Below are 17445 nucleotides of genomic sequence, written 5' to 3' on the forward strand. Positions count from 1 at the left end.
AATTTCCTCCAACCCTGCTGTAGAGGTGGGAACATTATTTTAATGGATTTTTTTAAAAAATGCTCTGCAATAGATTTTTTTAATTGCTAGGCCATCTATTCCATCACATTCCTTTTCAAGTTGATATTTTTTCCTTTGCTATATGCAATGAGAGAAAGGAATTTTAAAGAGATCCATGATGATATTCATATGCTTGTAACTTTCAAGTAGCATAACAGTTTGGAATCCTTGATATGCCTACAGGAAAAAAATGTGCCTGCAGCTTTGGCCAGGCATATTTCAGCTGGAAGAAAACAAGGAGATATACAGGAAGGACATATTTATGGGGGGGCATAGAAAGCAGACTTTTATAATACAGTACAGTGTTATTTTTCCGTAACTATTTTTCTGCAGAGTATCCTCTGAATAATGTATAAGATAGTGAAGGTATGGTACATAAATTCCAAGTAATGATGGTACAGAAGCTTTATAAGAGAAATAAATTAAAGCATTCATTCATAAAGTTGCTAACCAAGACAGAAAAGAATTAAGAGGACAATGCTTATGTGTATTCAGACACAATTCAGAAAAAGAGTAATATACAGTATAATCCAAAGAGTATTTTCAATTCAATATAAGTACAGAGTAAAAAATATTAAAATCTGTAGCAACTGAGTTGAAAAAATAGAATGAAAAAAACATGACATAGCTGGAATTTGTCATGATAACTATTATTTACTTTCATTTTTACATGTTTTAAAGATTTCAGGGCTTTGTTAGTTTAAATAATAATTGTCATTTTGCATTATATTCTGGATATATCATACCATATTATATAGTATATCTATTCATCCTTTAAAATTTTCAAGTAATATTCTTTATCTAATCAAAACATTAGTTATGGAGGGAGATTATCATACTGAAAACAACACCAAGTTTTGGAGAAAGTAAAAAAAAAAATAGAATAGTTTAAGAATGGGGAATCCCCAAAACATCCCAAGAATTTTTATTGACTAGTGGAAAAAAGGGAAAGATACAATTTGAAATCCAGAAAGAGTCACCAAACGTAAGCATCTGTGCTATGGTATTTTGTTATCCATTCCATTTATAATTAATATTACTTCATGATGACCATCTAGCACATTTCCAGTACCCCAAGTGGAAATGCCTTTCCTTTCTCAAACATCCATGTGCGTTGGGTGAATCTCATCTCCATACACAGATAAAGGGTTTGGGCTTGAGGCCAAGATGTGCTTTGAATAGGGGATAGCTCAGAATAGTGTTTACCAGTTCTCACAGTACAGATAGTCCTCAACTTATGACCACATTTGAGCCCAAAATTTCTGTTGTTAAGTAAGACATTTATTAAGTGAGTTTTCCCCGATTTTATGACTTTTCTTGCCACAATTGTTGAGTGAATCACTGCAGTTGCTAAATTAGTAACCCAGTTGTTAAATGAATCTGGATTCCTCATAGACTTTGTTTGTCAAAAAGGTCACAAAAGGTGATCACACATGACCTTGGGACACAGCAGTGTTCATAAATATGAACCAGTGGCCAAGCACCTGAATTTTGATCACATGATCATGCGGATCCTGAAAAGGTCATAACTGTAAAAAAATGGCCATATCATATGTCACTTTTTTCAGTGCCATTGTAACTTTGAATGGTCTCTAAATGATCTATTGTAAATTAAGGATTATCTTATTCTGGCTGATTTTGCAGGCTGAGATTAGAGCCCTTGCCTTTTCTTCCTTCTAGCTATAATTTTGTTGTTCTGCCAAAGAGCATTAAAACCTAGTGTCCAAACAATGAGAGCAATAACATAAGTCATGATAGCTCCTTCCCATGAGAACATGGGAATCAACTTGCTGTTCAGCTCTTCTATGGGAGTTGAAGCTGTGAATCCTATCACATTAGCAGCTTCCAGCTGGTTTATGTGAAGTCATGGAAGAAAGTTTTCCCATCCTCCCCAAAATATCAGATTTAAGTTCTGGCGCTTGATTCAAAGTGCTCAGGTTATTCATTTCCTCTCTCCTGGAATAGTAGGGGACCTTTTGATCTGCAACAGCTATTTTTGTGTCCAGGCTTTGAAAGAATCACTTGGACAAAACAAAGAAAGTGGAGGTCAGGAACACTCTGGCCTAGAAAGGAATTATTTGTGGCAACTTAATGTCCATTTAAAACTTAATCCTCTGCTTTGGAGAAGGATCAATAAACAAGTAATATGAATGTGCTTCCAGAAAAGCTTCCAAAGTAATGGAATCAGAATAGGAGCAAACATACAAAATTAAAAAGTACTTTGCGAATGGATGCAACATGGTTACAAGCAGGTGAACAGTGCCTATTATACCAGTGTGCCATCTTATTAGTATTATTTATTGGGAGAAATTTAAGAGAAAATTATTCTTATTCCTGAGGGTATCATCACTTAGAGGGAAAAGTGCATCTTCCTTTATCTAGAAGATTTAGTTCCAGTTAACCGTACCCTTTGAACAAGCTCTTTCTGATTGAGAGCTATACAGTAGACCATCATTTAGCAATTGATTTCCCTCCCCCCACCCTCATTTTGCACTGTAGCATAGCAAGAAATCTTCAATAAAACTTTTAAGGAAGTTCTATCCTCTTTGATGTGTAAGTATCCTGCTTTTGTCACAGCAGTTGAATGAAATTGCTGAGTAAACAGAAAAAGTATTATACTCTATATATGTCTGAAACAAGCAGTATATATAAAGAAGCAAGCACAATTAATCTGTTTACTTTTTTGTGAAGCAGATACATAGGAAATGTGTTGTGTTCCATAACATAGATTGTGTTCTGATTTGAAAAATATAAAGCTCACTAACCTCAAATATATAATAGTAGAATGTTGGGACCTTCCAGAGCTATATCCAATAGGTTGGTTTTTTTTTTAATAATTTCTTTCACTCTGACAGAATAAGGATAGGAGCCTTCCACCAAAGGAAACACAGATTTGTATTTAGGGAAACAGCAAACATCTCACAACATTTTAGCCGTCTTCTTATCTTTTATACTTTGGCCTATGTATAAGCATAAAATTACATGTGTATGATTGAAATATCCAAATGTAAATCCCAAAGCGATGTTTTTGGAAAGAAACATTGTAAAATGAAATCTACCTTATGAATGTGCAAGTTAAACATTTTGCTTTTCTCACTTCAACTTTCCCCCCCCAACGTAGTACTTAGAATATTGAAAGTATCTTTTGCATTGCTGATGAATCTCTCTCCTTATTTAAGGTCTACTTTTATGATAGCCATTCGTATTTTCCACAGCTTTGGAAATTAAGATCATGTATGTATTTTGACAACAGGTTAAGTTTGCTTTGCCTTTAATTTTTCCTCAGTTCCTTTCTTGTATTTTATTGATAAAATATTATTGGTCCCTCAACCTGCTCCTGCAGTTTTTAACTAGGAGATTCAGAGACATCACTGAAAGGTCATTAGCAATATGAATGTACATTTCACAAAAGAAAAAAAATGCGTGAATAATCATGAATGCCAATAATGTTCATGTTTATTAACTGCAAAGTTGCCAGTGGCATTAGGCTTTGGGTGTATATGTGTGTGAGAGCAGGGAAAAAGTGTTAAGCTTATAGTTTGTATCTCCCACTATTAGATTCAAAAATTTCATACTGAACTGGCTGGGCTGCATTCCATGGGAGTGTATAACCACAATAAATAACTCTCTTTTTTTCTATCCGCCAGTTTATTTTGATTGCTACCATTTTAGCTTTAAAAATTAGGTATCTGCATTGGTGATATTGTTCAAAATGAATCTTCATCTATAGTTTATTAATTGTCCATCTTTATGATCAGAAGCTTGATTAAATTTTATACCAATGACCTTAGAATTAATTTAACACTCTGAGGCATATACTTTAATCTGCTATGAGATAAGGGTAGAAGGGTGGTAACATCTTAGATTTTCAGCATGTCACGATAAAATGGAGCAGCTTTGTTTACACATTGAACATTAAACTGAGACAACTTCCATGTCCCCAAAATATTTAATACATTTAATATTTAATAACTGAGGCAAAGAGTTATCATGCTATGTTATGTCTGAAAAGCAGATGATCTTCAAGCTGAACAATTGAAGTGTGGCATTTACTTTCCTCTAGTTGCTGCTAGATATCACTGCACTGATTTGCAAGGATTATCTCTTCTGTTCTAATTAATTGAAGTTAATTAATAGGAGACATCTTGACAAAGGAATCCTGGATTATTTTAGTCAAAGATATAATTAGATTTGAGAGCCATATGTAGAGAATAACTTTCGTTTTCTCTTATGCTCATTCACTAGCTGACACTATCATGCCTGCCTTAAAATGGTAGAAGGGCTTCTTGATAAGAACAGAAGAAGCTATTGAAAAGAAAGGAATTAATATGAGATGGAAATGAATATGGGCCTCCTGTCTCATAGCCTGGATCCATTGGAATATTGGTTGTTGCTTGGGTCTGCCTAGTGAATTTAACCCTTTTTAATTCATCGAAAGAGAGCTTATTCCTCTTTACTTTACTTCTTTCCTTTCCAATGGCAAAGGATATTTTCTTAAATTTCTGCTAGAAAGAGGGAAAGGAACCTGTGCTTTTATTGGATTGCTATTATATGTGAGAGAATTGTACATCAGGAGGAAAACTATTGGTATATGCAATTGGAAATAGTTACTTTTACAAAATAGTTACTTTATTTATAGGCAATTTGTACTTCTTAATTCTGTTGTGGATGGTTTTATCCAGGGGTGGGATTCTACCAGTTTGCATCTATTCGCTAGAACCGGTAGTTAACATTCTAAGCAGTTCGGAGAACCGGTTGTTAGAAGAAATTACTGGCCTAATCCTGTAAGGAAGGCAGGAAGGAAACATTCTGGTGTTGCTTACAGAAATTGCCTCTCCGTTAACCCTTATTACATTCTTGGCAGGACTAGACTTCCTGTCTCTGGAACTTCTCTGGAGTTTTTTCCCCCTCCTTTGCTGGTACTTTGTTTGTGTGGAGTGACCATTCAAAGTTACAATGGCATTGAAAAAAGTGACTTATGACCATTTTTCATACTTACGACTGTTGCAGCATCCCCACAGTCATGAGAGGCCAGGCAAGGAGATGCGTGCCTTGATGTGAGTGAAATTGAGTTGGCCACACCCAGCCAATAACATGACCACCAAGCCATGCCCATTCAGTCACATGGCCACCAAGCCACACCTACCACCTAAGCCACGCCCACAGAACCGGTTGTTAAAAATTTGAATCCCACCCTTGGTTTTATCCTTTTATATGTTTATTTATTGGTGTAAAGAGCAGACATTTATTGAGAGAATCTAATCTCAAGAATTTGATTCAGCTGACATTAAAAATATTAGGTTGAAGAATCAGATAGTTGGGCAATACACAAGAAATCTATCATCTATCTATCTACAGCTACATATATTTCCCTTTTTTGTTGAGATGATCTTTCAGATTCAACTTGTTTTAGAAAAATACAGTAATTGTCAACTGGATGCATTATTAATGAGTTTAGAAAACACATTTATGAAATTGTTTTCTTGATAGGAAATGAGATGATTCATCTCTCTAGCACCTAGGTTTATTCATCTGTCTTTGTTCTAGGTATGACACCATCACCAATCAGTGGGAGACGGTTGCTCCTTTGCCAAAGGCAGTGCATTCTGCAGCTGCAACTGTTTGTGGTGGAAAGATCTATGTTTTTGGAGGTGTGAATGAAGCTGGCCGAGCTGCTGGAGTCCTGCAGTCATATATTCCACAGACTAACGCATGGAGTTTTATAGAGTCACCAATGATAGGTAAAAGTAACAAGCTACCAGTTTTAACTTGAAGATGGGGAAGGATGCGTATGCGTATGCTCTTGATTTAGTGACAACGGATTCAAATTTTAATGCATTTACAGAAAATAATTACGAAAGTATAATTTTCTACGTTTATGAAACTTCTCATTAGTTAGGCTAATGGAGCTGGTTAGCACACTGAAAGCCCTCCCTTCACCTTTTAATTAATTTTAAGTATTGCTTGTATCTTTTTATTTTAAATTTTATATACTGTTTTTATGTTTTTAATATTTTATTTGTACATCACAAACCCTCTCTGCGTGGGAGATAGGGTTTCCTAAATAAGAGAGGGAGGGAGGGAGAGTGGAAGGGGGAGAGAGAGAAAGGGGAAGGAAGAAAAGGAAAGAAAGAAAGAAAGAAAGAAAGAAAGAAAGAAAGAAAGAAAGAAAGAAAGAAAGAAAGAAAGAAAGAAAGAAAGAAAGAAAGAAAGAAAGAAAGAAATTGAGGATATGGTTGCAAAGTAAGTCAAGGTAATGTATGCCATATATTATTACGGTATTATGTTTATCTTTTAAAATTGGAGTGTTTTAGTGAAAAGGCAGAACAGAGATACAATGGGTGCCATTAGCCTATGATTCCTACATCAGAAATATTGATGGTCCAGTTTAGATGTAGTTTTACCACATTGTCCTCACTTTTCAGTAATCCAAACGGGAGCACGTATGATTTGATACTATGGTTTGTTAGCACTAACTATGCTATGCTATGCTATGCTATGCTATGCTATGCTATGCTATGCTATGCTATGCTATACTATACTATACTATACTATACTATACTATACTATACTATACTATACTATACTATACTATACTATACTATACTATACTATACTATACTATACTATACTTGTGTATAGTATATACATTATGCATTATTGTGATTTTCATATAGTATAATTGTAATTTTTCTATGCTTGATACTTTCAATGTGAACATGTTATGTTGTGCTTCTCCACTCCCAAATCAGAGGTATTCTTTCTTATCATGAACAAGTGTCCTCTGACTTCTAGACTATAATAAACATATTGTTAAGTTTCCCTTTGTAGAAGAAGCAATTCAGGACTTGCTTGTATCATTGATTTATGGGTGTAACATTGCTGCTGTTCCTTCGCTGCTGTTAGTGTTCAACTAAACATGACATGATATGCATATGATGTACCATGAAATACCCAGCAGGAAGACATTAACCACTGGTAATCAAGTTGGTGCATTAGAGCAGGGACAGCCATCTCATTCCCTAACCCTTTCTATTCCTAGAATCTGCTGAACAACTTATGAAGTTTTCCTGTACTCTTAACAAAATGGCGAAATTTAATACATTGTACAACGAAAACCCCAACCCTGCTCTCTAAAACAATTTCAAAAGCAATTAATACCTTAGACCTATTACAGTGCCAACCCATGCAGTCTAGAAGGAAAAAAAAGACACACTAGTACAAATAATACCCTAAGAACAGCATGAAAACTGCAAGTTAGGAAAGGACTTGTATGCTTCCTCAAGTAAAAGTAGCCAATTGACAAATGTCTACATAATCATCAAGGAGGAATATTAATTGAAGCTGATGTTATTTTGATTTGGTCTAACAATAGAATTTGAGTGACAATTTTTAAAGAAATGGAATGCATGGATTTCATTATGATGTTAAAAAAATTGAGTAGATACTTATACAGATAATTGAGCAGATACTTGTACAGATAAGACAGATAGATTCTCTTACTCTGCATTTGGTACCATTTTCAACTGAGTCTAAAACCATGACAATATTTGAGGGAGAAATGTTTATAATAAATCAAAGGAAAATATTTTTAAATGAGGGGTTTGGTCACAAATTTTCCATAATGCTTTCAAATGTACTTTAGAGATTATCCATGTCTTGCTGCCTCTTTCCTAAAGTTATTGTGCATGAAAAGTGAAAAGTGTTGCATATTCTTTTATCATTGAAATGCATACAGGGGTTGTTGTTGTTGTTTGCATCCTCAAGAGTTTATATTTTTAACAGAGTTCAGTTTCCTCCTTTTACTTTAGTGATTCCTATTCTGCAGCCAAAACCAGGTATTAAAGTAATCCCAGCTGTCTGCTCTGTTTTGATCTTGAGATTTCTTCTGGATCATTGTCCTGATATGGTATGAGGTCAGCTCAAGTTGACTTCACTAAATGGCAATCTGGTAATAAGACAACTGGAGTGCTCTTTCTTAGTTTATTTTTAGAATCCTTTTGACAATGCAGCCAGTCATTGTTGCTAAAACACAAGAGAGAACTTCATTATTCAAGGTAGTTCTTATGTCCTATTAAGCTTTAGATTTTTATTTGGGGGCAAGAAGGAAGCAATGTCTTATCTCAATAACAGTCCCTAGAATATCAAGAGGAATCCTTTTTTTCTTCTGCAAACTGTTCTTTGTAAGAGCTGATCAAGTCTTTTTAAGAGTTTAAGAAAATAATAGGTTTGCAAAATTATAGTTAAGATAATTATTGATTAGTATACATTACTTTGTGTTTGGAAGGGCTAAAATATTTAACAAATGCAAAGTTGAAGTGCATCTTTCTGGTTACTACTCATGGTAGTATAATAATGATGAGAAATTTTGGGACTGACCTAGGCTGGTTGCAAGAGATAGGAAAGCTTCTTTTACTATACAGGTAGTCCTTGTTTAGCAACTGCCTCATTTAGTGTTCGTAGTTAAACAATGATGAAAAAGTAATTTTATGACTAATACTTGCATTTACAATCTTTTCAGATCTGTGAAGCAAAGGAAAACTAAAGTAAGATTATAAGCACAGTTGCAATTGCTTCATGTAACAACCAAGTTACTGGTCCTAACTGTGGTAGCTGGACAAGGACCTCCTATACTGAATTGGTCTATATCAAGGGTCTTCAAATTTGGCAAGTTTAAGACTTGTAGACTTCAACTCCCAGAATTCCTGAGCTAACATGACTGGAGGAGGAATTCTGGGAGTTGAAGTCCACAAGTTTTAAAGCTGTCAAGTTTGAAGACCCCTGGTCTATATTATACAGGCCAGCAAATGAATCAGTAACAAGCCACTATTGTAGCTCAATTGTTGCTTGAAGAAAATGTGTACTTAATTCTATTTAGCAGTCCAATGAATAATCAATCTCCTGTGGAATAGATTCTCTCATGAAGTGATATGTTCCCCATGAGAACTCTTTAAACAAAACTTGAAATGCTTTAACAATTTTGCACCAAGTAGGATTGAACCCGATGACCCTTTAGGCTACCTCTAACTCTATGATTCTTTAACACAGTCCCTGAATCATAGATCCATCAAAACAGCAGAGAATTTAAACAATTATATATGAAACATCACAGGTACAGATATAGTTATTATGTAGAATGAATTATAGTGAACATAAGTGTGGATGCACATCTGTGTAAGAATTAATAGTGTGAGGTGATGAAGGTCATAACCCACTTCGGCAGAAAGATTAGCCATATTAAGTAGTCGTTTGTATTTCAAAATATTTTATCTGTCTTTTACATATGTTTGTAGTGCACCATACATATAAAGCAAATATATCACTGTAAGACAAAATGCAAATAATTAGAATTGCAAAATGCAAACATGAGTAAATAAATAAATAGCTGATTCTGCAAACTTTATCAGTGTTGCAAGCACAAATATAGAATAGAGCAGATAAAGCATAGGATTGAAATAGATCTGACTACTAAGCTGTTCCATTTCACATAGTATATTCTCTCATGGACAACTCCCTGATTTGGTAATCTGTAGATGTCCTGCCTTAGCTTAGAAACATTGGCCATACTTACGTGAACCTCTCTAAAATATTAATTTCCATGATGACAGCTGAGCTAGCCTCAAACCAACCATTTAGGAAAAAAATTAATGGACTGCCAACATTTGTAAATAAAGTTTACATGTCTAATATTATAATATTTGGGATTAGTCTTCCTAATAAATCCAAAGTCTCCCCAGCTATTTCTGTCATGACAAATTTGAGCCTGAATAGCAAATGACACTCTCCAGATAAGCTACAGCAATTGGGGCACAATTAAACATTGGTTTTTAAAAAGACATCCCTAATAAGTAATGAAGGATAAAAGGATGCAGGAAAGCGGTTTTATTATGTTTTATTGTGGATATAATTCCCCTAACTATTTAATCACTGGGCATGCAAGCTATAAATGTGCCAATTATCTATACCTGGTCCAACATGCAAAAAAAGGCCAAGCAACATACTTTGTTGTGCTTGGTTATTAAATAGCCTTTGAAGAGAATGTCTGAAGCAGACATTCATAAGATGGAGTGGAGGTCTATAAGATGGTTGGTGGGGTCAAAAGCCATTCCACCGCAAGTCTGCTAAACAAAGGGAGAAATTTGGTTCTCTTCAGAATTTCCAAATTGCACATTTAGTAAAGTGGAGATGTTTTCACATTTGTGTTCCTACATATTTAGAAGGCCAAGTTTAGAGAAGGTGAGGGAAAAATCACAAAAACTTTCATGCACACTTTTTTAAACATCTCAAACCTGATGTGGAAAAATGGCAAAATAAGATTAACAATGGAGGAGAAGGAGCCAAATAGAAATTGAGATTAATCAGAATTCATAGTTATCCGAGGAGTTCCGGTTTGCAGCGCTTCAGCGGCAGGCAGGAATCCGCGATCGTGCGTGGTTTCTGCCTGCACTCGCCGCTGGGCGCCCGAGCCAGCCGGCCGGGGCTAAGCCACCCGTAGAGGTGGTGAAGACAGGGAGACCTGGCAGGGTCGAGGGAGCCGCACCTCTCCTCCTCAGCTGGCTAAACTCCCTTTTCCGAAGCGGTAAGAGCGGTGGTCAGAAATGGCCACCTCAAAGAAGCACTCAGCCAGAAAAGAAAGTGCAGGAGGAAGTTAAGAAGTGAAAGTTTTTGGCTGACCAGGACAAAAAGCAGCAACTAAGGTATCCTGGAATTTAAATTTTGCAAAAGATACATCGCTCCCAAAGAAGAGTCGGAAGCAGCGAACGAAAGTGAAAAGGGAATTTTTTTCACTCTCCTGATAACGAGAAGATCTGAATAAAGAAATTGGAAAAATCCACTTTGGCACTAACAGGTAATTAAGATGGAAATTTAATTAAATGCCAAAGGCACAATAAAGATTTATGAATATTAAAAAGCCTTTTTGTTATAAGTGGGAAGGGAGAGGAAAAGAATAAGAGCAGGAATTGGAAGGAGGAGACTGCTTGGAATTTAAAAGAACTTAAAGTTAAATCTTAATAAGACTTCTAAAGGATACATTTTAACTGGAATTTTGCAACTAAATAGTAACCCCAAGAAGAGAAAGTGAAAAAAGAAGAAAGTGTTAAAAGAAACAACTTGTGTGTATTTGGATTGTTTGGTGACTTTGGGATTTTTGGAAATCATATTTGAATGACTAAAAATAATTGGCTGGTTGCTTAAAAAAAACATTCTACAATGGCATCACTTCTGGATGGACTGAATGAACTGGATGAACTGAAAATCGAATTTAAAAAATATAAAGAAGAGGAACAAGAAGGGAAGGGCTCTTTTGGCTCTACTATTCAATTCTTAGAAATAGCGATTGGTGTTTACAAGAAACAGCAAGAAAGGAATGCGCAACAAGAAGATTGGGATGAAGAAGAAGCCATTTTTAATGAACAAGTAATTCTATCTGGGGAAGAAAAGGGAAAGGGGGGAAAGAGAATGGAGAATTTAAGACCTAAAAAAACAGCCAAAAAAGGGAAAAATAATGTGAAATGGGGATATAATGTTGGAAAACAACAGAAAAGGGGAATACAGAAGAGGGAAATGGAGGTGGAAAGACAGGAGGGTAAAAAGGGGAGAGAGAAGAAGAAGAAAGGGAAGAGAAGTTACAAAGGTCTGGAGCAAGATGTAAAGAAACAGATTTATTTAGAGATAATGGGTGAAAATTTAACTGAAAAGGGGATTCTGTAAAGGTACATAAGATTGTATTGTTATATTTGTAATAGAAATAATGTTAGAAAATTGGAAACAACATATGATTAAAAAGTGGAATAAAATAGTCTGTGTAATTTAGTGAAACTTTTGTGAAAAAAATAAATGAAATGAAATAAATGAGAGAATTGAATTAGGAAGGAATGGGAACGTTTTAACTACTCGAGGTTTTATAAAATATAAGTGAAGTGGGAGGGAAGTAATTATGGAAAGTTTATAAGTGTTCCCATAGAAGTATGATACTTATTTGAAAAGTAATGTGTAAAATGTTCAAGATTTAAATTAATATTAATGAAAGAATTGAATTGGTATGGATTGTTGTTTTAATTATGTTATATATTTACAATTTTTTCTTTTTTTAAAATACATTGTGTAGTTTTAGAATGTACCAAGCAGAATCCGAATGGAAATTATGTATTACATTAAGTGTTATAATTTTAGGGGAAAGATATAAAGGCGTCATACTCCAATTAGTGATCACAGGAGAAATTTTGCTTAATGAGAAAAGATAATAGACAGCTGAAACAGGACAAAGAATATAAGCATGATGATTTGAATTGAGATGATATAAATAAAATAAAATTAAGAAAGTTGAAAGAGGGGAGAAATTATATAGAAAATGTAGAATGATAATAAGATATGGAATGGAATATAAAAATGAGCATGAACTTGAATTTGTGTCTGCACGAAGAGATGTAACCTGGGATCAGGCTGCTTTCAAAAAAGATGTTTTATGTTTTTATGTTCTATGTTTTGTTTGTTTGTGTTTGTTTTTAAAAATCAATAAAATTTTCCAAAAAAAAAAGAATTCATAGTTATCCATTCCCACTGCAGTATCATGTACAACATATCACAAGCCCTGTGTTTCTCGTCATTATACAATACCTGAGGAAGCATCATCAGGTATATGGCATTTTCTACTGTAATTCTTTCTGGCTTCTCTGAGGCCTCTGGTGGGTGGAGGGTTTGGAATTTTACTCATGGCTTTGAAAAGGGCAGAAAAGCAACATCCAAGCATGGTTGCACACATGTGGCATTTTTTTACTCACATGGTGGAGATTGTTGCATGTGAAAGTATACAAGTGCCTTGTAAATAGCAATGTAGACTTCCAGAGGGAAATTGTGATACCAACTTTCCTGAGGTTTTCATCTTAAGGAATTGGTGGAGTGTCATATTGCTTCATTCTGCAGGATTACGTTATGCAGTTCATCCTGGCAATATGAACATACTACAGGTAGTCCTTAAATGACTGTCTCTTTAGGCAACCATTTACAGTTACAACAGTGCTGAAAAAGTAACTTTGCAACAGTTCTCACATTTACACTTTTGCAGATCTGTAAAGAAAAGGAAAGCTGAAGTAAGATCATAAGCACAGTCATGATTGCAAACTGCTTATTAACCAAGTTGCCAGTCCCAGTTTTGGTCACTAAACAAGGACCTAATGTATCAAGATGCACATTTCCCAGGTCTAATTTATATCCCTAAATCATCTTATAGATAAATGATTGCTGTGGTTTTCTTTTGAAAAGTTGGGGCCATTGTTAACATCCTTATGCGTGGACACAAGAGATAGTATCTTGGTGAAAGTCAACCTCTAAAAATGGCGTGCTGTGCAGCAGAACTTGTTTTTTCCTCCTGCCATCAAATAGCTTATTTTGCTGCCAAAGCTGGTTTTTTGGTGACACACTCCCCAGATTCAAATAGTGAAACTGGGAATGACTCCAGAGCACCATCAGATGGCTGTAGGCATATCTGGGAAGCGGAATCTCGATTATTGCAATTTTCAGTAGGAGTAGCCGGAGGATCATGTCTCCATCGTTTCCTTCAATTGTTTCTTCTTTTTAAGTTTGCCTCAGATTTTAATTGCAAAAAGTAGTTTCTTTTTTCAGTTTCATTCTTATTTTTAACGGTTAATCAAGTGATTGAAAGCTGATTTATTATAACTCCTTGCTGAATTTTAATGTGATTTCTTTGCATTTTTATTGTTTTATTTCAGAGTTGTGAATTATTTTTGCTTTCCCCATATACAAGTCGATGGCAATTGTTTTACGTAGTGAAAGCTATCAAATTTGATTTACATTTACATCAGGTTTTCACTACAAGGATTTTGTATGCTATTTTTAAAAGCTCTGCTCTTATTTCTTTTAACTTCTGATGGGAATCTGGCTTTTTTTTTCTATTTATCTTTCATTGTGGGAAATATTAACTGGATTCTTTCTGCGGTTATTTTGTTATGGTATATTTACTTCCACTGTCATTGGGAAAAACTATTTATGTCTGGATGGGAAAGCTCAGCTACAGGAAAGTTTTGGACGGTATTACAATTGTAAATAATGCATCAACTTAAACGATAAAGCCCTTTGGGAAGCCTTTGCAAAACATATTCAAATTGAAAACCTAGATTAAAAGTTTGATAAAATAACTACAGTTTTAAATCAACCCAGAGATGATACTCAGCAGTTAAACCAGATTTTCAACCAGATGGATTGGAGTCTAATTTGTTGCTGGCAGATTTGAAGCCTGGTTTGAAAACTGCAGGCTTGCTGGAAAAGGCTGAAAGAGACAAGAAATTTAAAGACTTAGAAATGACAGAATAACTAAAGATGACTATTGTGATGGTTTATAGTAGATCAGAAGCCATTGTGGACTTGGTTAAATACAAGTTTAACTTCATTGTTGGTTTTACCAGTTAACTAACTTTTTAATAAACTAGATGTCAAATCAAATTGGTTGGGTAAATAGTTTTATAGAAGATTGTAATTTGTGGGCCTGTTTCAAGAAGTGGGGAACTATTATTCTTGAAATATATGTATCAATATTCAACTATGTATATGTGTTTTTAATGCACTCTCTTAAGATCTTATTTTGCTTTGTTTTTGTATTTTTTCCCTTTTTGGAAGTTTGTATTTTAACATTGTGAATGAAATAAAAATGCAAATGCAAAGAGTTACTATCTCAGCATGCAGACATAGGGAAATTACATCCAAATGTGTTGCAACTTTGCCTGGATAGTATCCTAATCTGCAATTGGAATGCAAATTAAAATTCTTGCACTTTATGTTTTATTTTAATTTTAATTTCACTTAATACATTTTTTATTTTACACTTCAACCTATGAACACCCCAAATCTTAATTCTTGTGTTCTTTAGCATTGGGAGGGGGGGAACACTAATAATGTAGCTTGTCCCAAACTAATAATTTAACACGTGCGATTGTCAGGCTTTGAAATAATAACACTGCTTTTTTGTTCAGCTTTGAGAGCTCGTCCGTGCTTCATAGGCAAGAATGAGTTCTGAATTAAACTCTAAATTTAGCTATTTGTTCTTCTAATAGATCTTGCACTTTTTCATTATAAAGGCTTGATCTCACTGGAATTACCCATGAACAATAATTACTATTTCTGTAACCTGTTTACCTTTTCCGACTCAGGGGTAAGCTCCCAACCTGAGATTCATTACTATGAAATACACAGAGAGGTTGTTCCTCTTTTTTGAATAGATGTGCACTTTGAATAATACAAAATTCTGCCTGTTTTCTTCAAATATGTTAGAAGCTGGATACGTTTTGTAGCCAGAAACATATTCTTCTGGTTCCTTCTCCAAAATTCAGAATTAAAAAAATAGGTAAGGAATTCCAGATTCTGTCAGATTTTATTTGCACTTCTGTTGAAGAGGGGATATACATAAACACAAATACAGCAAGCAGTTGCCAAATCTGTCTTAGCAGTAGAATATCCTTTATCTAAGCAAGCAGAGTTTTAAGAAAAATATCATTGTTGTTTTTCCATTTTATGCTATGTATTTTTTTAAAAAAACTGATTTCATGAATTGTACCTGACTTTCATTACAAACATTGCTACCCATAAAAGTTCAATTTCTTTCCAAAATACTATTTTCTAGTTTCCTTATTTTTATTTGTTGCTCTCCAGTGAATGCTCTTCCCCCCCTTTTTTGGGGGGGGCCTGCAGGAGAAGGAGGGGATAGCTAGTGTGGTTCAGTGAGCAAAATATTCCCGATAGAACTCACAATAACAAAAGCAAAATCCCAAGTGATGAAACTTACACCGACACAGGATAGGTTGGATTGGTAATAAATGAGAAAGCATCTAGTAACAAATGGTGTAGTCTCTCTCCCTTTGAATAGGGAAGAATGAAGGAAATATACAAGTGCTGGTTTAAAGGAGCTCCATTTCAAAAGTGCACAGTCTGCCCTATTCCTTTGGGGTTTTGTTTGTTGTTAATTTTCCCCTCCTCCTCCTCACCTCTTGCTTGCATTGTTTTAGGGATTGTGCATGTTAACATTGCTAGAACATGTCACTAATTCAGTCACTGTAGGCACCCAGTGTGCCTGGATCATAGGCTAATGGCTTCAAGAAACAGCAGGAGTTCTTGACAATTGTCTGAACTCTAGAAGTATTCACTGATGATTTGATTCACTGCTCAGTTCTGTCTCTACGGTGCATATTATCGGGGATAGGAATACTTGGTCATAAGATTCTTAGATTTGTAAGCCTTTCCTATTTCTTTCATACCTGGGACTCTTTGTTGATGGATATGTGTGATCTCTCTGTTGTCTCTCAGGAATGCTTTATTACTTATATTTTCCCCTCATCCCTTAGGCAGCCCCTCTTAGTTCTCCCAGCTGGGTGCTGTTGTGGGAAATAATGCCCATGCTACATAAAGATCCATGTTAAATAGTGACTTTCTTTGACTCTAAATTATGCCCCAAGGAATATCAGATACTGAGATTTTGTATGATGTTCCTTACTATAATCCTTACCTTTCTTACTAAGGAACACAAGTTTCCTTTCATATATTTGACAGAAGATTATTTTCATATGGTGGCTGCCCACCATTGGAGTTTTGATTCCTTGTCCCTGTGATCAATTTTGGGGCATCTTGATAAAGGCATCTAAAAAGTGTGTAGTAAATGTTTAAGCAAATAGTTGTTACATTTGCTGCTCATCCCATTGTTCCTTCTTTTGCAAAACAAATTGTTAATGGGATCGTCACACCCTCTTATCAAAGTAAAGTTCTTTACCACACTAGAACTAGTGAATTATTTAATGCAATAATTAACACTGCGAAGTCACACATCCCATCCTATGAAGGTGAAGCAGTGTATCAGAGGCCTGGAAAACTAACTTGCAATCTCTTTTCACTCAGAATGCTATATCAGGGGTGTCAAACTCAAGGCCTACAGGCCAGATCCAGCACGTTGGGTGCTTAGATCTGGCCCATGGGGCCCACTCTGGAAATAGCGAAGAACCGGCCTGTGGTGCCTCTACCAGCAAAAACAGAGCTTGGGAGGGTCGGGTGCACCCTGGCCCCCAAGGTCAAACACAACCCTAATGTGGCCCTAAGTGAAATTGAGTTTGACACCCCGGACTATATGGTAACATCAACTGTGGTTAGCCTGTTTACCTGCCTCCAGACAAGAATGTTACAGGTGCAGTGCCTGATCACTTCATCTCCCACATCACATTCATTCCAGTGGTGTGGATGCTGAGTTTTCTGCTTTAGTGTAGGCACTTCATTGTCAAACTACCTCAGTATCTGATGTTGCTTTCAACACCAGATGAGGAACACACTGCTGGCTTTGGCAAGCAAAGTGATTTTGACCAAGGAATCATGCTGTTTGTTGTGTTCAAG

General features: G+C 35.4%; 1 protein-coding gene across 7 annotated transcripts in view; it reads left to right on the forward strand.

Annotated features, from left to right (window-relative positions):
* Positions 1-17445, forward strand: part of KLHL29 (kelch like family member 29) — a 445820-nt gene that overhangs the window by 404584 nt on the left and 23791 nt on the right. For all 7 annotated transcript variants that reach the window (XM_087947359.1, XM_026675543.2, XM_026675541.2 and 4 more), the window contains one exon: positions 5608-5801. In XM_087947359.1, coding sequence (XP_087803485.1) covers positions 5608-5801 — 194 coding nt within the window. The remainder of the gene's footprint in view (positions 1-5607; positions 5802-17445) is intronic.

Source organism: Notechis scutatus, chromosome 1 (assembly GCF_049901735.1).
Source record: "Notechis scutatus isolate UNSWTSFEM ecotype Mainland chromosome 1, rNotScu1.2, whole genome shotgun sequence".
In the NCBI taxonomy this organism is placed as follows: domain Eukaryota; kingdom Metazoa; phylum Chordata; class Lepidosauria; order Squamata; family Elapidae; genus Notechis; species Notechis scutatus.